The sequence below is a fragment of the Aristolochia californica genome, unplaced genomic scaffold (genome assembly GCF_029961685.1).
Source record: "Aristolochia californica isolate CCGP_79_NKW_82.1479 unplaced genomic scaffold, dmAriCali1.0.hap1 SCAF_8, whole genome shotgun sequence".
Lineage (NCBI taxonomy): Eukaryota > Viridiplantae > Streptophyta > Magnoliopsida > Piperales > Aristolochiaceae > Aristolochia > Aristolochia californica.
The window spans coordinates 41,162,926-41,183,840 of NW_027182279.1; the positions used below are offsets into that span (position 1 = coordinate 41,162,926).

The 20,915-nt window shown below is 40.3% G+C and overlaps 1 protein-coding gene across 3 annotated transcripts in view; it reads right to left on the reverse strand.

Moving 5' to 3' along the window:
• Nucleotides 1-20,915, reverse strand: part of LOC137939190 (protein MOR1-like) — a 54,803-nt gene that overhangs the window by 16,735 nt on the left and 17,153 nt on the right. For 2 of the 3 annotated variants that reach the window (XM_068784407.1, XM_068784405.1), the window contains exons 10-35: nucleotides 20,395-20,514; nucleotides 19,875-19,977; nucleotides 16,617-16,753; nucleotides 16,422-16,487; nucleotides 16,177-16,294; nucleotides 16,059-16,096; nucleotides 9,733-9,807; nucleotides 9,511-9,615; nucleotides 8,921-9,026; nucleotides 8,710-8,822; nucleotides 8,483-8,570; nucleotides 7,733-7,833; nucleotides 7,431-7,538; nucleotides 4,561-4,666; nucleotides 4,409-4,488; nucleotides 4,145-4,291; nucleotides 3,977-4,052; nucleotides 3,729-3,853; nucleotides 3,159-3,269; nucleotides 2,916-3,065; nucleotides 2,720-2,794; nucleotides 2,537-2,621; nucleotides 2,340-2,455; nucleotides 2,148-2,243; nucleotides 1,959-2,033; nucleotides 1,168-1,263 (exon numbers count right to left, since the gene is read on the reverse strand). In XM_068784407.1, coding sequence (XP_068640508.1) covers nucleotides 1,168-1,263; nucleotides 1,959-2,033; nucleotides 2,148-2,243; nucleotides 2,340-2,455; nucleotides 2,537-2,621; nucleotides 2,720-2,794; nucleotides 2,916-3,065; nucleotides 3,159-3,269; nucleotides 3,729-3,853; nucleotides 3,977-4,052; nucleotides 4,145-4,291; nucleotides 4,409-4,488; nucleotides 4,561-4,666; nucleotides 7,431-7,538; nucleotides 7,733-7,833; nucleotides 8,483-8,570; nucleotides 8,710-8,822; nucleotides 8,921-9,026; nucleotides 9,511-9,615; nucleotides 9,733-9,807; nucleotides 16,059-16,096; nucleotides 16,177-16,294; nucleotides 16,422-16,487; nucleotides 16,617-16,753; nucleotides 19,875-19,977; nucleotides 20,395-20,514 — 2,616 coding nt within the window. The remainder of the gene's footprint in view (nucleotides 1-1,167; nucleotides 1,264-1,958; nucleotides 2,034-2,147; nucleotides 2,244-2,339; nucleotides 2,456-2,536; nucleotides 2,622-2,719; nucleotides 2,795-2,915; nucleotides 3,066-3,158; nucleotides 3,270-3,728; nucleotides 3,854-3,976; nucleotides 4,053-4,144; nucleotides 4,292-4,408; nucleotides 4,489-4,560; nucleotides 4,667-7,430; nucleotides 7,539-7,732; nucleotides 7,834-8,482; nucleotides 8,571-8,709; nucleotides 8,823-8,920; nucleotides 9,027-9,510; nucleotides 9,616-9,732; nucleotides 9,808-16,058; nucleotides 16,097-16,176; nucleotides 16,295-16,421; nucleotides 16,488-16,616; nucleotides 16,754-19,874; nucleotides 19,978-20,394; nucleotides 20,515-20,915) is intronic. The other variant, XM_068784406.1, reaches the window with a different exon arrangement.

The following is a 20,915-nucleotide window of genomic DNA, read 5'->3' on the forward strand; positions in this document are numbered from 1 at the left end:
AAAAACAAAGAACAAGAGGAGGGTTCCCCTTAAAACAAGGTATTGGAGGGTGACTCCCCTTTTAGCAAGAGAGTCCACCAAAGAATTGACAAACCTATTTACATGGGACTAAGAAACAACGAAAGTGCTAAGATCCTACATCTCAAAGAAAATGTTCCACAAACGCCAAGAGGGAGTTTTCTTGCTAGAGCACCTAGTAATGACAGCCAAAAAGTAACCTTCCATGATCAGATAGCCATAGAAGCTATCCTTGAAGATCTTCTGCCCATGCCTTGGAGAAAAGGTTCTCTCAAGATGGTAACTTATCTAGAATTTATGACCTGTATAACAAACTCCTTACTATGCAAAGGACTGAATATCTCTCTACAGTCATTCGCTCTCATTGGGGAGATGTGGCTTCTTATGTTCATCCAATAGGTGCAAATTTGTCTCTTGGGAGGCTCCTCTCAAAGGCTGGTTCCAATTAAAATTTGATGGCAACTCCAATGGTAATCCTGGTCCTAAAGGAGGTGGGGAGTATTCTATGACTCCTGAGAACAGGTTGTTCGAGTATTTTATGCACCCTTTGGAATCTGTAATTCCACAGAAGCTGAGGTTCGTGCTTTACCGTCTAGTCTGAAGATCTATGTGCAGTCTTTTGATTCTCCTTTGGTTATTTAAGAGGTTTTACAGGTAGTTGTTGGTTAGTTCTCTTCCACAACAGCTCCTTGGAGGTTTTCGAATCTTTATGATGAAGTTTCAGCTCTTTGTGATGCCCTTCGGCTTTCATGGTTTCACATTGCTCAGTGTGGGAATGGTATGGCAGATGTTTTTACCCAGTTAAGTGTCAATTTGACCACGCTTGTGCAAAGTGACACTTATCCTTTTGACCCAGGTTGATATGTTTTACTTGTTTTTCTATTGCTCCTTCACATATATATTTTGTAAGCTTTCGTACTTTTTATTTGTTTGAATGATATGGCCTTCTTACCAGCTTTTTTTTATTCTTATAGTCATATTTTTTTCTCTCCTGAACGCAAAAAAACCAAAACACATTCTTGTAAATAAAGTAACTTTTCTCAAGAAGAAAAAGCTGGGTGTGGCAAAAGTTTCTGGACATGAGTCCAGCCTCTTCCCTTAAAGAGAATAGTCTAAAAGAGAGAATTTAGGGAGATAAGCACATCCAACCTTTTGCAACAAATCAAGCCCCTCAACTTGCTTCTTGAAATCAGTGCTAAGAAGACGCCTATGAAGGTCTTCTCTGAAATATTTAATAAGATCATTCTACACTCAATTCAAACAAAAAACAATGTTAACATGAAATGTTGAAGAGTTCAAACTGCAAAAAGAAACAGGAACACTAAATGAATGCAATCCAGTGAACTATTAGACAGGAAATATATGTTTTTGATTTTTTAAGAAGATAAGACTTCCAAAATCTACTGAGAAACAAATTTAGAGAAAAAGGTTGCTAAAAACACCAATTAAAACTCTATTTTTCTATACTAATGCTAGTAATTTTTTTTCTGCCAAGATTTTTTTTCGATCTTAGTCCTTGGCCAAAGACAGAGCCCTTTGAGTCAGAAGAGCATAAGTCAAAATCATTTTGAAGTCAGCCAAAGCCAATCCACATAGAAAGTTAGTAGATGTTCTTGGGAACAAATACCAACCCTGATACAATGAGTCAGCCTATGTCAGACACATTAGGCTTCCATTTTGGAGATGTTAACATTTCATAAGGTGCTAGAGAGAGTGCCAAATATTCTAATAAGGGATAATTCTTCCTGTTACATGACATGTTTTTCCAACAGCAGAAAACATTTTGGAGTTCTACTTTCGAAAACAATCCTTCTTAGTCTTTCAAGTTGATTATAATAACACTACCAAACAGAAATCTACACATGTAAATTTTAGGCATAAAACCCTCCATTTTTTTACTTTCAACATGAAATTGTCTTCCAAACACAAATTCAGCAAACCTCAAGATCTTGGATCTGCTCAAACCGCAGCTCCTCAAACTTATATCTCCTAACAATCAATCTCTCCCTGTCCTCCTGCAAAAATAAAATATCTCAGCTATAATGTGCCCTTTCTGTTGAAGAAACAAAATTTCATTGCAAAGAAAAGACAAATGGATACAGCAGAATACTGTTTCAACCCAGAGATACCTTATTGGAGTCCTTAATGTTGAATAGAGCCTGTGATTGGACTGCAAGATCTTCCAAAAACATGCCTTGCCTAGACAATTTTGTAATGGTAGTTCTCTATTCAGAAAGAAAACAAGACCAAAAAAAAAAAAAAAAAAAAATTAGCATTTATTTTGTCAGCAAAGAAAAGTTCTAAACAAGATAACAAACTACCTGTCCTGCTTTTCCACCATGTTTTGAAACGCGCTCAGCAGGAGCAATTTTTCCAACCTTTGTTCCAGTTTTAGATGCCATTCCAGTAGATGCAGGCCTTTGAGGATCAAATGCTTCTAAATTGATGAAAGAACCGTAAATATCAAACTACCATCAGGCAAGAATTCAATAGAGAGTCAATATGTGGGAGAATATACCAGGGAATGCAGTCAAAGAAGGTTTCAATCGTTCCAAAACTAGAGCTAAAGTGGGTCCATGTAACTCCTTTAAGCTTCTAGTAACCTGAAAAAGCAAGACCAGTTAACAGATAATATATCAAAGCGAGTCAGATTTCAACACAGAAGAGAAAAAGAACACTCTGAGAGCATTAGAACACTTACAGCTTCTTGCCCACAAACTCTCAAAATTTCTGCTAGTGAAGCTTCTGCTGCCTTTCGAACCTCTGATGATTTATCCTAACATAAAGTGACACCCGGTAGACCAAATACAAGTTAACTTCTAAAGAATCTGAAGGCTTTCCCTTTTAATCTCATTTCGAGAAATTTGACAACAGAACCCAGCTATTATAAAAGATACCGCAAGAGCAGAAGCAGCTGGTTTCAATAGATGCAAAGCCTCAGAGGAGTCCGTTATATGAGAAAGATGTTTTGACAACCAATCAAAAAGGTCCTTCCGCCCCTCGGTGCCAAGCTTAGTATCAACCAAAGCTGCTGTAATGTATTGGACCTAAAAGCCAAGAAGCAGAAGACTAAGCTCCAAGAAAACATATGTAATCATGTGTGAATGTTGCAAAAACTTTAAAAGACATCAGCTGGATACCATCTTATCAAGTTGGACAGCAGCAACCCAAGCGTCTAAAGCACTTAGAGTAGATTCCCTCATATGTTTTTTGTTGTCACCAAGACATTTCAAAATATCCAGCAGAATACCCTGCAACATATCATATAAGCATAAAAAGATACAAGAACAACTCTATCTATAGTTTCTGGGAACCCAATACTACAGCCAATTTCTCTCACACCAAGAGGGAGCATTGTCAGACAGGAAAGAGAAACAATGAAGTTTCATTACATTGCATCCAAGTTACTCCAAGACTTGCCACAATAAAAAAAAAACTTCCATCTTAGAGTAGTTATTTTCTGTTTTGTTTTCTTTTAGCTAGATTTCCTTGAATAGCTAGTCGTTTGTTAGTAAATGTATATCTCCTTTTCTCTCAATGAGTTGCTCCTCATTCTTAAAAAAAAAAAAGAAAAAAAAAACACTTTAGAGAAGTTTCCAATTTCCATACATAATTAATTGCATATAGTAATAAATAGTTAAAGACAAATTCATAACATATAAAAGTTGGAAAATTCATTCGGACACAACTATCAAATGCTTTTCAATAACCTTGCTTGACTTGTCAACAGCTGGACCCATAGCAGTCGCAATTCCGCCAATGGTGGTCAGAGTTGCCATCACTAAATTCTTGTTGCTGTCATACAGACGGCCTCTCAGAGATCCAAATAGTTCACCTGGCAGTCAATAAAAATTTTGTCTAATGCCCGACGAGATCACAGTATAAAAACTCTAACGTCCTTATCAGAAACATGCCATATCGCCATTAAATCTAGAACAAATTTTGACACATGTCATACCAGTGCCAGTGGCCTGAATCCGCTTGTTAGCTTCTTCCAAAATTTTATTGACCGACTCTATTGACTCTAACCTGACCTGGAAGATTACAAAAACATTCAAAATTAAGTCACAAAAACACAAATACTACCCTAAACATAAAGCTCAAACAAAAAGATATTGACCACAACCTTCCAGTCTGGACTTCCAAGGTTCTTGAGCAGAGTAGGTGTGATCTTCCCACTAATATCTTCACGTGGCAGGCCATCAAATCCAGTGGCTGAAGTAGATAATGTGTTGTCTGTTTCCTTGACAGTTCTTTTTGGGGCAGCAGCACCCTGAGAATATTTTAACTCAATGATCAACACGAATTGCAAAGTGAAATGACACTAAAAAAGGCAAGTGTTGGGTAATTAGCAAAATATAATTAATATGACAACACAGAACTGATATACCTCAAATGGATTTTTCTCATATTCAGCATCTAGAGCACTAAGAAGTGCAGGTTTCACATCTGAAAGAAATCCTTTAACATCTGAGAAAAAAAGACACGTTAGGAAGGCGTCTAAAGAGTATCCACAATTTCAATAGCATTCTTAAAAAATACCTGGTCCAACAAACTTATGTAAAACTCCAAAAAGTTTGATTGTTGCATTCCTTGTAGCAGCAGTACTGGACTGCAACCCTGTGTCTTTGCAGAACTCAATTATATCCTGTAAAAGTGAAAGACAATTAGATTTTTTTGACAAATGGTGATAACATTTATCATGAGAAATACGCCCTTTAAAAAAAATTATCAATGAGAAAAATCAACTAGAACACAGAATACAAGGTGAAATGATTCCCATTTTATAAAAGCAGGGAGATTCCCATTGCAAGGAGCACTCAAGAGACTCCTTCCTAGCCTAGCTGATCAGGTAAACTGTTTGCTTCATGAAGGATGTGCTTGAATGTTACGGTTTGAGAGGCAGTAATGTCTGATATTTCATCAAAGAAGTAGCCTAGTCTCCAAGTGGCTAGAGACTTCTTTGTAGCCTAAGCTAAGACATTTGTTGAGTCACCTTCCACTAAGAATGGGGATAGGAACCTTTTGACAAAGAGCTTGAGGTCAGTTAATAGAGCTCGCATTTCTGCCTCAGTTGAGTCACAATGCCCAATGTAGCCAGAGAAGAGGAGAAGAATCTATTGCAATATTACACGCTGCCACAAACCCTAGGCTTCTATGAGATTGTATAACTGCTCCTCTAGTGCAATCTCTATTTTGAAATTTGTAATATAACTGCTCATTTAAATTGTTTATGGGCTCACACGCCCAGAACAGTCAATCATTTGGCAGACTTTCATGCTAAAATGGGGTTCTTCCCTCCAATACCTCGTGGTTGAGGATGGGCCACCGTGCCAGGTTATATCTTCTTCCCCTTCTTTTGAATTAAATTCAGACCTTTCCCTCAAAAAAAAAAAAAAAAAAAGAGCTACTCGAGCAAATACAACTGGTCATCGTCTTCCTCGGGTTGATTGCAAAGGGGCCAAGCTCTACGATCCGTCAAGTCTCGTCAGAAGAAAGGGAATATCCAAATGATAGATCTGAAAAGGGTTTTGCAATCATCTTGTTCATCACCGTTACCTTGCCACCGGCAGAAATATGAGAAATGATAGTCGGAATAGTGGATCTGTCCTTCATCGTCCTTGGGTCACCGACAATTTGTCGAAGATTCTCAAGGGGTGGGTGGTCCCCGTCTCGGATACCCGCGTTCGCACCGTCACCCCTCAGCGTCGCACCGCTAAGAATTTTTGATAATTGGTAATTGAAGTGGATGACCGTCCTTTTTTTATTTTTTTTAAATGATGCTGAATTTTATTATGAGAGCTCAAACAAGCAAATTACAAGAATGGAAGCCTTCCCAAACAATGAGAGATTGTTGGGAGGTTCCGAATTTAGTCAATTTATCAGCCAAAGAATTGGCTGTTCTAGGAACGAGGTTCCAATTACAATGAATTGTCAGCAGTACAATGAGTGATTGGCCAATGGTGCCAAGGAGGAGAGCTATCTTTTGAGCACCAGCTGATGACAGTCTTTGAGTCGCCTTCGATAATCAGCTTGCCATGAAGCTACTCTTTAAAGATTTGGAGGTCAAATAGAAGAGCACCCACTTCAGCAGTATTTGAATCAGCAATACCCACCGGCCCTACATATGATAGAATAGGGTCTCCACTGCTGTCTCTAAAAAACACCACCAGCTCCAGCCGGCCCAGGACAGCCTAAAGCATTGCCGTCAAAATTGAGTTTGGTGCAATCGTAAGTGGGAGGATCCCAGGTGACCATAACCGGATTCCTACAGGGGCCCGCCATGTGCGCGATCAAACCCCAATTTTCTCGAAGAGACGCCCGATAGAGAAACAAACTTGTTCCTAGAATGTAGCCAACCCAAGATAAGACCCACTACCTGAGAAGCTATATTATCCGGGTTGCTAGCCTTGGAGTTGAATCTCCGATTGTTTCGCTCGAGCCAAATACACCATGGGACATGCGCAAGGAATGCCAAGAAAATTATCTTGCCCAACTTAGGAAGGCATATCCTCATAACCATCTCAAAGGTTCCGAAAAGGTCCTGATGTAACCCCATTTGGAGACCAATCTTCTGAAATATATTCATCTAGACTTGCCAAGAAAAGTCGCAATGTAAGAGAATATGTTGGACTGTCTCGTCACACACACCACAAAGGGGACAAGTGCGATCGGGGGCAGTGTAACCTCTTTTATGGAGGTTGTCAGAGGTGAGGATCTGTTCCCTGATGGCCGTCCACACGAAGAATTTGATTTTACTAGGCGCTGAGAGCTTCTATGCCAGGTTTGCCTTGTGTTCATGCATGCTATAATCTTGTTTTCTAATGTGAGACTAGGCGGAGATGCTGGGCTTCCATGTCAATTTATCAACTGCATGCTCACGAATAGTAGTGCTGCTAAGTCTGGAGAGAAGAGAGCAAAAAGTCGTAGTTTCCTCATCATTTAATCCCCCCTTGACACTATTGGAATGTCTTCCTTGAAATTCCTGATATTGTATCTTCAATTTCCTGTATTTAATCTCATATACCTCGTTCAACAAACTCTCTTGCTGATTCATTAGCCAAGTAAGGAGACTCCTTGCAATCTCTCATTGTTATGGGAGTGCTCCTTTGATTTATATTGTTCTTTTCAGATGAAATAAAATCATCACTTTTCAGGAAAAAAAAAATTCCACTAGTTTCTCATAAGGGGGCATTTCATGAATGGACGATGCCTATGAGACAATAAAATGAATTGCCTTCTCAATAACATGCCCCAGTGATCTGTCTTGTGCTGAAAAATTCTCATGTTTCTTTCCAATGACACTTAGAATTATGATAAGAAAGTACATAGATTCATCTGAATGATTTAAAAAGCATTTAAAAATAACAATCAAATAATTTGTTGAAAGCATAACTGTAAAAGTAATGCACCTTTAGCTTTATATGTGATACTCCAAAATCGTCCACTGCAGAAACCATCCACGAGATACCCTCACTAAGAACTTTTGGATTCTTATGCTCTTTCATCACCTTGTAAAGCTGAAATTATAACCATGCAAAATTGCAGAAGTCATCATACAAAAAAAAAAAAAAAAAAACACCACCAAAAAACCTACCTAGACAAAAAGTAATATATTTCTTTTCGTTGTGAAAAAGCAAGTGCCCTATTGCGGCATGTAAACAGAAAAACAAGGAACAGCTCACTAAGACTAATAAATATGATGACTACTTACTCTTTCAAAGACAAAACCTGGGCCAACTGCCTCACAGAATGTAGTGAGGCATTTCATGGCATAATTGCGAGTCTTTATATCTGCTACCCGCTCGCTCAAACCTGTAAAGAGCAATATTTACAATATGGATTGCATAGTTATAATAAATGTTATAGCACAAAAGAAAAGGAGCTATGGCGTACAATTCGCAAGCACCCAACTCATCTTAAGATCTTCAAACACTTAAAGGCAGCCCGCTTTCTAGAAAACATGTGCCTTTCCCAGAAGACATTTTTTTTATGAAAGTTGGAAAAAAACAAAGGAAACAAGAAAGGGGGAGCTAGCCCCAAACAACAAGAGATTGATTAAGGAAGCTCCCTGTTTGGCCTTTCCCAGAACACATTTACCACTTAAATGAGTTTACCAGCCCAATCAACTCTAGATTGTCTTTTTTATCCACTTATTTTTATTTCCAAGCTTAGTGAAACTCATTCAGAACAATTTCTCTAGCTTCAGTCTTATCAATTGCATGCAACACTTAAAATATGTGGATTGGCCCTTTGCCTCACAGGTGCAGCCTCGGGATTCCTATGGTGAGCTATTGGGTTCAAGTCTCACAGGCATAAAGAGCCCAATATTTAAAAATGCAAAATAAATAAATAAAACCAAGACAAAATATCATATTCAAAACATCAACAACTCTTAACTGCGCCTCACTTCCATACAATTTTAGGACAGAAATACTACTAGTTCAGTACATTCAATACCCACCTAAAAGGCAGAGGACAACACATCGTTTTGGGAACTTTTTTGAACTAGAAGCGATATGCGTAATGACCTCAATAACTTGTTGTTGAACCTGCATTCACTCAAGTAAATGGTTTTCTGACCTTTATAAATTTTTCTGTTCATAAGAACCTTTAAAACTATTTCAATGCACTTTATAAATATTTAGGAAAAATAATAACAGAAACCAAGTTTTCCCAAGACTGAATTACCTGAACATTTTTCTCACCCCATCCCGGAACAATGCAGAGAAAACGAATCAAGATCTCCACATTTTGATCAATGGTTTCAAGGCCTTCTACTTCCTCTTTTAGCATCACAATAGCTATGGACAAGAACAAGCTGATTTAGTCACATCTCTAAGATAAACCACAGTATTTGCGTAATAGCTTGTTCACTAGCAGACAAAAATCATTTGACAACCTTCCAATCGTTCTTTCCAAACGCCACTCTTCAACTGGGATATAGTTCCCGCTTTAATAAGGGTACCTAATCTTCCTTCAATCTCTTCAAGGCTCATCTCACCTGGCTGAACACATTAAAGGCAAAAGATGATAAATAAATTAGACTAACAAGTTAATAAGAGGTATCACAAACACATGGATGGTCCCTTTATTGTTGAAGGAGATTCAAAAGTTGTCATTGACTGGTGCTCAGCCCTTGCTGAACCCCTATGGTGACAGTTTTTTTATCAAATTTTTGACATTGTATCTTCTCTTAATTGTAATTGGTCGCATATTCTGAGGTCAGCAAATTCTTTTGTTGACACTCTTGCGAAGTAAGGTGCTTCCCTACAATCGCTTGTTGTAAAGGGAGTGCACCTTAGTTAGGCTGTTGTTGCTTGTTTTTTTGTTGTTGCAATTAAATTCGACTTCACTAAAAATAAATAAAAAAAGAGGTACCACAAACAATAAGAAAAAGGAAATGCATAAACACACAAAGTAATGAGAGAAAATATGTAAAAGCTTATTTGAGATCATAGATGAAATCTGTAAAAGCTCATGTAAAATCACCTCCACATCTTCAGGTTCACTCTGTCCCAAATTCCTTGCTTGTCCAGCTCCAACACCTTTCTTTGCAACAACAGTCTTGGCTGCCCCAGACTTTTTAGTGTTCGTCTGAGAAACACAACATATAGAAGATTAAAATAACAGATCACCATCAACTCTCACAGCAAAAATGAGGAGTTATCTCTATGAGGACTAAATTGCAGTTTGTAAAAAATAGTGGCCTACCACCACTGGCTGAAGTGGCTTCTTTCCACTGAGCATGCTTGCCGCAGATCTTCTCACAAATGAACTCTCCATAGCCTGCAAATGAAATCGATAATCACCATTACTATTAGACACCACCAATAAATAAATAAAGTGAACAGATCTTAATTAGAAAGACAAAAAAGAATATGACAGCAAACACAAAGTAAACAACTACAGACATCGTCTGTTTTTTTTTTTAAATGATGTTGATTTTTATTAAGACAAAAACTCAAAAGAGCAATTTACAAAGGAGGGAAGAAGTTCCGAATTTTGCCAATTTATCAACCAAAGAGTTGGCTGATCTAGGAATGAGATTCCAATTACAATAGATAGAAGATATAATGTCAGCAATACTGTCTGTGATGGGCCAATGACGCCAAGGGGTGGAACTATCTTTGGAACACAAATTAATAACAGTCTTTGAGTCGCCTTCAATGATTAACTTGCCATGCAGACGATCCTTGAAGATTTGGTGGCAAAATAGAAGAGCACTAACTTCAGCAGTATTAGAATCGGCAATGCCCACCGGACCAGCATAAGAAAGAATAGGGTCTCCATTGTGACTTCTGGAAAGACCGCCTGCTATAGCCGGCCTAGGACAGCCAATTGCACTACCATCAAAATTGAGCTTAATGCAATCGCAAGGAGGAGGATCCCAAACGGCCATACTTGGAGTTCTGCAAGGGCCAGACATATGGGCGATCAAGCTCCAATTTTCCTTAAGGGAAACACCCGATAGAGCTGCAAATTCCATCCTTGTATGAAGCCAGCTTGAGATGAGGACAACAGCATGAGAAGTTGTGTTGTCCAGGTTGCAAGCTATTGAGTTGAATCTCCGGTTATTTCGCTCAAGCCAAATGCACCATGGAACATGCACAAGACAAGCCGAAAGTATTAACTTGCCCAATCGAGGAAGGTGAATCCCTCTAACCATCTCAAAGGTGCCGAAGAGGTCCTGATGTCTCCCCAATTGGAGCCCAATCTTCTGAAAAATCTTCATCCAGACTTGTCATGAAAATCCACAATGTAATAGGACATGTTGAACTATCTCATCGCACTCACCACAAAGGGGACAAGAAAGATCAGGGGCGGTGAAGCCTCTTCTATGAAAGTTGTCAGAAGTAAGAATTTGTTCTCTGATGGCTGACCACGCGAAAAATTTGATTTTGCTTGGCACTGAGAGTTTCCAAGCCAAATTTGCCTTGTGCTCATGTATATTGTAGTCTTGTTTTCTGATATGAGAGTAAGCAAAAGTAATAGTGAATCGGCCATTAATGATGGGCCTCCAAATTAGCTTATCAACTGAATGCTCCTGGATAATAATGTTGCTGAGTCTAGTAAGGTGAGAGCAAAAAGCCGATGATTCTTCATCATTTAGTCCCCGACGGATCAAGAGACTCCACGACTGATCTCTCCATGAATCAGCCACAGAGCAAGAGAGGTCTCTAGCCACCCTATGCAGCCCCGGGATGTACTCCGAGAGGGATCAGGGGCCACACCATTCATCTAACCAGAAGAGTAGGGTCCTTCCATTGCCCGTGTGAAACAAGGTAGCATCTCTAAATAATGGAAAGAGCTTAAAAAATGATTTCCATATCGGGGATAGGAGACGAGCGGCGCCACCCTCTTCACCAGGCACCCAAAAACTGAAGGTAGAATTTAACCATATTCCTCCATAAACTGTTATGCTTGTTGTAAAAGTTCCAAATCCATTTGAGAATAAGAGCTTTGTTCATTTCCCTCGTAGACCCGATGCCTAATCCTCCCCTATTATGAGGCAAATATCCTTCCAACTAACCAAATGGTATCTAAAGGTGTCTTCTGATCCTCTCCAGAGAAATCGACGACGAATGGCATCACTTTCGGAGCAAACAGAGGCTGGACAGTGCATGAATGATAACAGATAATTTGGCAGCTCTGCCAAACAAGACTTGAGGAAAGTGAGACACCCCACTGTAGATAAGAGTTTACCCCTCCAAGTGGCTAGCCTCTTTTCAAATTTCTCCTTGTCTGATTCCTCTAGTTCCCTTAAAATACCCACAAACTGTTCCGTTGAGAAGGACGAAGTAGCTTGCAGAGGAGATGCAGCCTTGGATCCAGAAGCGCCATTTTTTCCCAAATCCCATCTTCCCCAAGAAGGTGTCTAGAAACTTCCAGTTAACTCTATCAAATGTTTTTTCGAAGTCAAGCATGAGGATGAATCTGGGAAGCTTGAGAACCTTGAAATGATGACTATGTTCATGTCATGCCATGGCTGAATCGAGAATGTTTCTTCCTTTAATAAAAGCATTTTGGCCATGGCGAATGGCAATAGGGAGGACCGCCCTGAGTCGACTAGCAAGGAGGTGCGCGCTATCACCTTATATGCACTAGCAGTGAGACTGATCGGTCGGAAGTCGGATGGGAGCTTTGCCCCATCTTTTTTAGGGATGAGGGCAATGAAAGAGGCTCCAATGCTCTTGTATCCGATGCCATGCTGATAAAAGGAGCAAGCCATGCCAAAAATGTCGTCTCTGATGAAGGGCCAGCAGCGGCCATAAAATTCCCCGTTGAATCCATTTAGACATGGAGCGCGATTCAGAGCAAGACTGAGGTCTGCAATTTCAATTTCCCGACTGGAGAAGGGGAGCTCGATGAGGCTAGCTACAACTGATGGAACAACCTGGAGGTTAACCCTTTGGAAGAAAGGGAGGATTGGTGGGTGATCAGAGTATAAATCTGCAAAAATATTCACCAATGAGTCAGAAATAAGGGTTCGGTCCGAGGTGGTCTCACCTTTGACGCTGAGCATGGTTATGCAGTTGGTCCTTCTTCGTGCAGAGGCGACTACATGGAAGAATTTAGTATTAGCATCCCTATCAGAGAGTCATTTGAACCTTGCACGTTGCTTCCAGTGTACTAGCAAGCTGTGGGCGAAGGACTACAATTGCTCTTGAAGGGCATACCTCTGAGAGACTTCCAGAGAAGATAGACCTCCAGACTCCTCCTCAAAGTCGATAACGGCTATTTGAGCAAGGGCATTGACTCTCATAGTCGAGTAAGAGGCCTTCTTTTCGGAGGCCTAGGACCGCAGCAACGGCTTCAACATCTTGAGCTTGATTGGGAAGATCCACCCACTCGGGCCAGCAACGGTCATATTCTCCCAGAAGGATTAGAGAAAGAGATCAAAAGAGGGGTTTGCCATCCAATTATTATTGAATCTGAAAGAGAGGGGGGGGGCAACTGCCAAAATGGGTATCAGCCATAATCAACCAATGATCAGAGACGACTCAATTTAGCACTTTGGCATAGACATTAATGTAGAGCTGAAGCCAATCATTGCTGGCTAAGAATCGGTCCAGCTTGGAGAGGACAAGGGGTTGATGCCATTTGACCAAGTGAAGGTCTTCCCAGATAGGGTAATCTCATCCAGGTTCCAACTGCCAATAAAGTTAGCAAAAAGCCTCATGGAGGTTATGATTCTCTGGGACGGTGGGAATTTCTCATGGCAGAAGCGAGTAAGATTGAAGTCGCCCACAAGCATCAAAGGAATAGGCCACATCTGACAAGTCATCGATAGATCATCCCAAAAGAGATGGCGTTTGTGGTGTCTAGTAGGGCCGTAGACACAAACTAGGCACCAAATGTTCCCCACACCTTTGTCTCGTAGCTCGATGCCAACGGAGTAAGAGCCACAGCAATGATCAAGTACCTCAATAGTACTGGTGTCCCACATCAGTAGGATGCCGCCAGCCGATCCCACTGCATCCACTGAAGCCCAGACACAACTCTCGGTTATATCCAAGGGAAGAGAAGTAGCCTTGGTTTCTTAGAGAACAGCAACATTTGCCTTGGTAGAGGCAAGGAGGTCTCGGATGGAGGCGCGGCAACGCAAGGACCCAATTCCACGAACATTCCAAGAGAGAATAATCATTGGTCATTTTTCTTCTTCTTTGACTTCTCAAATGGGTAGTTATCTCCTAGGAGAGTCTCCGTTAAGACAGTGCCGATCACCTTGGCAAGTTCCACTATATGGGCCCAGGTTTCTGGGTCGTATTTGTGTTGTTCTAACTTGAGAGCAGCCACAAACTTTTGAGCTCTTTCACCCAGCTCTGAAAGGATGAAATCTCCCACCTCTGGGTTGGGGGGTATCAAGTGGTGGCACTGGGTCCTCCATGTAGAAGTTGTCTCGACTGGCTTCTAGCTCGGCGCTAGTAGGTGATAACGAGAGGAGGATAAATGTTTTGCTTGTGACCACGGGGAGCACGCTCGCTAGCTTCAGACTTTGCGTCGGAGAAGTAATTTTCGGGGTGAGGATTTATGAGAGGTAAGGGAGGGGGGAGTCCATTATCCGGGGGGGGGGAAGCTTGTGGAGTGTGGGGGCTCTGGGGACGATTTATAGGGGGGCGTGTGGGGGTTTCAATGAGGGTGAAGAGGGTTGATGAGGATTCGAGCCTTATCCAAACGGTGTCAGTGCTCCGTGAGTGGGTCCAAAGCAATGATGCAGCCAAACTCAGACACGAGTCTTGAGAAAACCGGGTTCTGCCATAGCTCGGCAGGAAGCCCTGTAACAGAAATCCATTAGCCGTACTGGCTGGAGACCACGATGATGCCTGAGGTGGAGTGGGGTATGAGGGCAAGAGCCGCAAAAGACTCTTGCTGAGTTCTGAAATGAACAAGCCAAGTTTGGGGACTGCGATAGGAGATTTTGGGAGTGTAAGGGAGGTAAAGTTCGTCAATCAGCCAATGAAGAATGCTGGATTTGATGACGTCGGGGGATGTTTGGACGAGAATGGAGCGAGTCAAAATTCTGCGCCTGTCATGGAGAAGGTTTGGTGAGATTTGGATGATTTTGTGGGAGCGAGGGGGGACTGAGGTGTCGTTTAGGGGCAAATCAGGAAATTTCAGGGGGGAGGGTGTGCTGTTAGGAACAGGAGGGGATGTCGGGAGGATTTGGTGGTGCTGAGTATCAGGGAGGAGAGGTGGGAATCTTTCTCTGGCATCATCGGGGAGGATAGGCGCTTCTGCTGGATCTAGCGTTAGGGAGAGGCCAAAACCCGAGTTTGTGGCCTTGGGGATGAACTATTTGGCCAAAACAGAAGTTCCTCTTCTGTGGGTGACCCGACATTCCAGGCGACCACGGAAGGTAGTCACCGAGAAGAGGAAGATCGAATCCCGTGACCAGAGTTCACGGGATTTCTCTGGTTCCTTGGTCGCTCTCTAAAATTGAAGCTTGAAGCTACGGATTGTTTCTACAGGGACGCAGATGAAGGAAAGTTTTGATCTGTCGACTAAAGAGATACGGATCACCGAACTAGTTTTCCGGACGACTCTCTCGATGGTAACTCTACATTTTCCGTAGCTGAAGCGGAAATGATTGTTTCGCTTCTTTCGTTGGGAGACCGTCGTCCAGCAAGCTTCGTGGTCGTCCGTCAAAGCATCTGAAAGCTCGTTGGAGCGGTGGTTGGACAGATCCGACCGTCTATTGGATTTTCTTCTGTTTCTTCTCGTTCCAACTTCTACAGGCATCGGAAATGGTTTTGGTGGCCCTGCCAGAGTGGTGGTGGCCGTAGGGAGTGGTCCAATCGCCAATCGTGGGGACGATGACCATCAAGGGGGCTCTCTCACATTTTGGTTTTCAGCGCACGTTTCAAAATCGCACGGCGCGACATCGTCTAGTTATGAAACAACATTTTTTTAAATAGGTTATGAAACAACATCGTCTCGTTATGAGGAGTGCTTGATTCATGTCATGTTGGCCCCTTTCCATCCAAAATGATTAGCCATCTTAGAAGGCCTATGACCCAACTTACAGCCCAACAAAATCCAAGTCATACCAGATGTGGGACATGTACCCACACTAGCACTCCTCATGTTTAGGCCCAATAGAACAAACAAACAGAGGCCTGACATGTGAACCACATAAATAAGCCACAGAACAGATTAACAAACAGGTTATAAGATATCGTCATGCTAAGACCTCAAGCCATACCAGATATGGGACTTTCCCACACTACACACCCTCTTACTACCCTCCAATAGAACAGGTTTCAGACATGGATGATTGATTATACAAACATGCCACAGAAAAGACACACAGTAGACTTCTCTTTCTTTCAGATTCTACAAAGGAAGGAAAACTGGCCTTTCATTGCCCCTCTCAGTCTCACTCATCCAAAGGTTATCACTGCATGTATTCCTCCCAGGTAGGGACTATTAAGTTTAATTTCGACGGTAGTGCTCAAGAAAAGTCAGCTCCATTGATTTTGGCGACATTTTGTGATCATGATGGAAAAATTCGTATATGATAAACCAACACCACTCACCTCTGTACCTGAGGCACTGGCATTTGAAGAGACTGGACCTAAACAAGACAAAATAACTCAGCATACAAAACATAAGGTTTCAGCATGGTTTTCACATGAAAAAATAAAATTATCATACCTGAGCCAGTTACAGAAGGCATCCCCCCTCCAGCACTACCAATCATCTCCGAGAGCTTCTTTTTTCTCACCTCATCTAGTTTTTCCAGAGACCTTTCTAATGGTTTCATGCCAACCAACTAAGAGAGGAAACATCCAAGATTAGCAACAAAACAATCAGCATCCAACCAGATAAAAACATTGAAAGAAGTATCCTCAAGCACTTTGTTAAATGAGAGAACACCCTGACAACAATGATACGAGTACCTTTGCAATTGCTGCCAAAGCAGAAAATGCGGCATCTCTAACTTCTGGAGTGCCATCATTCAGGCACTATACAGACAAGGACATTGCATGAGGTCAGTAGGAGATGAGGAAGAATTTGGATGGGAATTTACATTTCAAACACAGTGAATAATGTAGGATTTAATATAGAGTAGAAAAAGGCTTGCAGTAACTAACCTCAATACATATAGGAACATAATCCTTGTGCAACTTGAGGACAGTTGTTTTATTGCTTGTTTCAATACAAAATGTTACCCAGCTTAGAGTTAATGAGCGAACAAGTGGAACTTTATTTTTCACCGCTGCTCTAAGATCTGCATCATATGAAGAAGTTATAGCTATTCATGCCAAAAGGTGTTACTCAGCAAACAGAAACTTTAGAATATATGAACAAAACAAAGAGTATCTAGTTCGTTCATATCCTCACACAACTCAAACATTATTTTGAGAAAGTGATGAATTTATTAAAACCAAAAGAAGAACAAACAAGATTAGGCAGGCCTCCCTCACAAGAAAAGCATGGAGAGAGGTCCCCTACATAGCACAACCATCCACAAGAGAATTTGCAATCTGGGCACATGGGACCCAATACAGGTAAGGTGGGGAAGAATGTCAAAAATCATTACACGCTTTTTTTGAAATTGTTACCATCTACATTAGATTATATATTATTTAGAATAATATTGATCAAGTGTATCTGACGGGTAGGTTCCACATCGTTAACTTGATTTTCTGAAGCTTTTCAGAATCCAAAATAAAGGAACTTGCAAACAGTCCACTTACTTGAAAAAAATGTATAATCTATTATGCATAATAATGTACTAAACATCATTCTCAAATGTGTAAAAAGTTGTGCATGATTATAACTAAATAAGGTCTACATCGTTAACTCGATTTTCTAGGGCTTTTCAGAATCCAAGATAAAGGAACTCACAAACAAATTCACTTACTTTATAATCTACTATGCATAATAATGTACTAAACATAATTCTCAAATGTGTAAAGTTGTGCATGATGATAACTAAATAAGGTAAAGAAACCAATTTACTTTCGTTTATAACTTCAAAGCAATTTATGAAAATCACTAGAGGGCGAGACTTCTTCAAAACAAAGAGAGTCTCCAGTGAGAAGTCACTCTCCAAAAGCATTATAATGCCAGTTCAACAGCCAAAGAAGTCATAGCCCTAGAACCGAGAGACAGAACTTAAAAATGAAGATTACAACATATAGAAATAGCAGGCAACTTGACACCCACTTGACTCACAATTCTAGATGGGATCACCCTCTAGTACAAAAAGACCAAACCAGACCCATAGGCCAATTTCCATCATTATTTTTTTTTTTTACGAAAGTGCGTACATTGATAAACAAGAGAGGAAAACAAACCTAGCTTTGACGGCCTGACTCCACAACAAAGTGTTGGAGAGACACACCCACCTTAGCCTGAGAGTCTGCTAAGTGATTAGCAGTAGCCTGAGAGTCTGCTAAGTGATTAGCAGAATGTGGAATGTGGTTCCAAATACAGTTTAAGCCAGAAAGTAAATTACAAATTTCATTGAACATATCCCAATGACACCACGGGAGTGCCCATGGTTAGCACACCAATTGATGATTACTTTTGAATCGCCTTCAATTAAAAGGGGGCCAGAGAGGTGGCTAGTGAAGACCGTGCAGAAGGCCAGAGAGTTCTGCAGTAGTAGAATCTGAGATGCCAAGGGGACCTGCATATGAGAAGAGGAGATCGCTATTTCCATTGTGGAGAAGTCACTATTAACCTTCTCAGGTCCAGTCCAGCGCATTACGTACAAAAACCAGCGCCGCGCAGTCAAAGTGCGCAAGCAATTTTGATTTGACATCAACGGCATCAAACCAACCGATTAGTTGGCCACTCTTAACATCTTCACGTTGACAGGACAAATATCCTTAGACGCCCGATGGATTAGGAAACGTTTAGCAAATTCAAGGGAAATTTCCCGAAAAGCTAATCATAGGTTCTTCTCTCCATCGGAACAATAGGGCCGTTATGCTCATTACTAAACTTGTTGAAGAGATGAAATATAACCAAGGTATATCTTTTTTATCAGAGGTTGAATCGATCATCAGAAGAAGAATTAGGCTAAAAATGAGGATACATTCTAGGAAAATGAAACTTCCATGGAAGAGAAGCAAATGAAACGCTTTCATAAAAATTCTCTTCGAATCACCGAATCCTGCAGGACCTGGGCAGCCTAAAGCACTGCCATCAAAGTTGAGTTTTGTCCAGCCAGGTGGAGGGGGTGTCCATGTAGCCATAGTAGGGGGGCAAGATGGCAGGGACATCTCAGCAATAGATTTCCAAATTCCTCTAAAGTTGGAATTACTGAATATTTTGAATTTTTTTCTGCTTAAGAGCCAAACAGAGACTTGACTGGATATTTGTTCAGTCAAAACCTCAATAGGACAAGATTTGAATTTGAATTTCCTTTTGTTGCGCTCTTTCCAGAGAGCCCAAATAATATGACCAATACAGCAAGATAAGATCATTTTCCCTAGTTTTGGGAGCTTTGTGCTGACTAGGGGGAGGATAGTGTCAGCAATGTTTCCCAGGGCACGGAATTGAAGGCCAATTTTGTTTAAAAAGGATGTCCAGACTCGATAGGCAAACTGACATGAAAGGAGGACATGTGATGTTGTTTCTGGGGTATTTGTACAAAATGGGTAGTGAGGTCCAAGATAGAGGTACCCCAACGAATTAAAACATCAGAGGTTAAAATTTTGTTTTTGCAAGCAGACCAAATAAAAAATTTCCATCATTATTACTGTGAAAGTTATGGAATAAGAGAGATTGAGAGAGAGGGAGAAGGAGATACGAGAGAAAAGGAAAGAGGGTGGCAAGAGAGAAAGATCTCTCGTGATTAGGGTTCTGATCAACTCCTAATCTCTTTTTATAGCTTAAAAAACATGTACAAGGACAATATGTCCCTACTTACTTAAACTCGCTTAAACCCTTATAACTTCTACATTACACCTCCTAATTACATGAAACTTGAACCACATAAACTATCAATCATACTGAATAAGATAAAGAGTACTCCTAGGAGGTGTAGACAGAGAAATTATCAAAACACCCCTCTACAGTATTTCAAACAGTTATTATCACTCAGTATATCAATGTGCAAGATTTAGTATTTTTAGAATAGTTTAAACCAACTTTGACTGCTATGCTTTTCGTAATTCCCAAATCACTCATCATTAAGAACTTAAAAAAAAGAAACGGATTATGTAACTTTAGTCTAAGAAGATGAATTTTTCTTCATAATATAAGAAGAAAATTTTATAGTGTCTAACATATCTCCAGACATAAATATCATGAGTTAAACCAACAAAACACTATCATAAAAATCAATATGTTATGAACTTAAATTGTGCTTGAATTCACAACAAGTAAGAACTTGCCCTCTATAACATCTGCTAGAGTCAAACACCCAGACTTGTGCATCGCTTGAAGTGTCTGAGTAAGTGCCTCTGTCAAGGTTGGTTTCTTCTCTTTCAGTTTTTCCTAAAAAAGTAAAGAAAAAACATAAGACACCCAAATTTTTTTACTTTATCAAAAAAAACGCAATTTAGCAAGCATTTTAAGTGACTAAAAAGGACACACAAAACAGAACAATTTTTGCCACAGTTTCTACAAGCACAAGAATAAAAAACAATGCAAAAAAATAAATCACAAAAGCTTTGCCAATTTGTTAGATTGGTAAATAATAAGAAAAAACAGAGACAGCAAAAAAGCCTTGTTATCTTCTATAAATAAAGAGAATTTCAGTTGAGATCAATTTCCAACATGAACGAAATAACAAGCATTCCTCAGAAATGCTTGTGGATAGACTACTCTAAGACCACCTCCATATTAGCATATGGCACAAATAAAAACAGATGATACACACCAATAAAAGATAGGTCATAGTATCATACTCACAAGTAAAACTGGTAAAAGAATGCGTGAGCTTGCAGAGAAGTGATTTCTGAGACCCTTGGCCAGATTTCCAACTGCTTGGATAGCCTCGACCGCAACAGCTATGTTTACATCCGTAATGAGCTGCAGACATAAATACATATTAACTATTCAAAAAAACATATATATACTTACTATACTAATTAAATGATCACCAATAGGAACAAGTTTCCAAACCCGACAAAGTCAAGAGAGAATGATTTTCTTTTTTATAATAGCCCCTTCAGAAAATAACAATGATCCAGTGGAAAGGAATTCCCATGTGGTTATTTCATGGTTTTCTTGACCTTCTTATCCCATCTGGCAATTTTGACATCTATGACGAGATTCTTGTTTTATCATCACAACTAATCACCTCTAGGAAACATGTTCCTCATTTTGCCAATCATTTAGTGGATGACTTTGCTCATTTTGAAGTTATACGTTCATGTATTTTTTTGAAGGAATCTTTACTCCTTGGGGCTTGAATGCCCCTCCTTATTTTG